Source organism: Salvia splendens, chromosome 10, assembly GCF_004379255.2.
Source record: "Salvia splendens isolate huo1 chromosome 10, SspV2, whole genome shotgun sequence".
Lineage (NCBI taxonomy): Eukaryota > Viridiplantae > Streptophyta > Magnoliopsida > Lamiales > Lamiaceae > Salvia > Salvia splendens.
The window spans coordinates 14535822-14537644 of NC_056041.1; the positions used below are offsets into that span (position 1 = coordinate 14535822).

At 41.7% G+C, this 1823-nt stretch overlaps 1 protein-coding gene across 1 annotated transcript; it reads left to right on the plus strand.

Annotated features, from left to right (window-relative positions):
* The first annotated feature begins 347 nt into the window (after window positions 1-347).
* LOC121752668 (dirigent protein 21-like) lies at window positions 348-1147 on the plus strand. The gene is made up of 3 exons (XM_042147777.1): window positions 348-390; window positions 580-637; window positions 709-1147. The coding sequence occupies exons 1-3, from the start codon at window positions 348-350 to the stop codon at window positions 1145-1147; spliced, it is 540 nt and encodes a 179-aa protein (XP_042003711.1).
* The last annotated feature ends 676 nt before the right edge of the window (window positions 1148-1823 follow it).

The window sequence follows — 1823 nt, forward strand, 5'->3', positions numbered from 1 at the left end:
CCGGTGCGATATTGTTGATAATCCAATTGAATGTGCAGTGATCCCTTTGCTGCCATTTTGGGTAGTTTGGATCGGTCAGTGGTGGGGGGCTTGAAACTCCGAGAATGTGAGATGTCAGCCCTTTACCACCGATTGCACGTTCCATCAGATTTGACCATAAGGGGTAATTGTCCCCATTCAACTTGGTCTGGACGGTAATTTCACCGAGAGATTCAATCTGGGATGGTGGTGTGTATTGTGGTTTGTTGCTAATCTTGAGAAACTCGGCGAATTGCGCCGCAAGATCGGTTGTGATGTTGATGGTGTTTGAGGATGTGTTGGTTGGGTTTGAACTTTCGGAATCTGACATGTTTGATTGCTCACAGGTTCAAGGTCGATGGGCCGGGGAAGGTATGGGACTGTGATGAACTTTCTCTGAGTCCACCACGTTAACAACCTGCTCTGATACCATCTTGAAGATGGATATCGAGAGGGGCAGCGACGATTGAAGCCATTGTAGTTTAGAGTTTGTAGAGAATAGTATATAAGTTCTCTTATTTCTTGTATATTGAAAGTGTACAATTTCTCCTTCTTTTATAGGTGAAGGGAAGAACTATCTAAGGCAAGAGATCAACCTATTCTATGAGCCTATTACAAGGTATTAATTACAAATCAATTACCAAACAATTACCAATCTTCTCATCAATTATGGATCCTTTCCTTGTATAGTTTGACAGGCCCTAACGCCACGTTGTTCAACGTCGCCAACTCCTCCCTCACCAACACCTCCCCCACCAGGTTCGGCCGGGTCAATGTCTTTGACGACAAGGTCACGGTGGCCCCGGACCTCTGGTCGAAGGAGGTGGCTAGAGGACAGGGCACCACCACATCCATGGACCTAAATGTTCAAGCATACTCCATGAACCTCAACTTCTTCTTGACCTCGGGTCCGTACAAGGGGAGCACCGTCACCATCAACGGCCGGAACCAATTTGCCGATGCCAGGATGGAGCTTTCCGTCGTCGGCGGGGCCGAGGCTTTCCGGAATGCTCGTGGGTATGCAATTACAAGTAGCTATTCTTATGAGGAGGTCAACAACTACAGTGTGCTTGAGTACACGGTTTATGTCACCCCTCCTAGGAGATGTCCGTATATCGAGAGGATTTAAGAATGTTTTAATTAATTAGTGGACGTCTCTACCGTGTGACCTATGTGTGAATAAATGATGTCCACAGATTGCTTGATTATGATAAGATGTGTATTTTTAAGGAAAAATAAGAGTCTTCCATGATGTGGAATGGTGACTCGAATGTTCCGATCGATTGATCTTAGGGGAATCGCCGTACTAATTGAGCTAATTTCGAGATGGATGGCTCGATTGCTAGTGCATGTTTGATTTTGCAATGAAGTATATGTTCCGTTGAAACAATTGTTTGACATATCATAAATGGAACTCAAAACGGTATTAGTATTTCAATTTATATATAATCGCTCTATGAGTATCAATGTAGTATAACTAAGTTAATTAAGGTCATAAAGGGCTTCTCATCTATATAGTATATTGTACTATTTTTCTTGTGCTATCTATCGTGGAGTTTATATGTGGAAAAGAGTGAAACGCAATGGTGGTATTCCACGGAAACTATAATAAGGAAACGTGCTGTGATTTGTTTTACTATGTGAATGTGTGTGATTTGGTCAATTTTTTTGTTATAGCTTGTGGTACAATTATCTGGCATATTATTTTTATTTTAATTTATTTGAGAAATCTAACTTATTAAGATGTCTAAGTAAATTATCTTACTAACGTGGCGTTACAAAATGGTCCCCTAAGTATCATTTGG

Coding starts and splice junctions, on each gene's coding strand:
- LOC121752668 (XM_042147777.1), top strand. CDS start 348: ATGTTTGATTGCTCACAGGTTCAAGGTCGATGGGCCGGGGAAG. Junction 391..579: donor AGGTCGATGGGCCGGGGAAG/GTATGGGACTGT, acceptor CTTCTTTTATAG/GTGAAGGGAAGAACTATCTA. Junction 638..708: donor TTCTATGAGCCTATTACAAG/GTATTAATTACA, acceptor TTCCTTGTATAG/TTTGACAGGCCCTAACGCCA.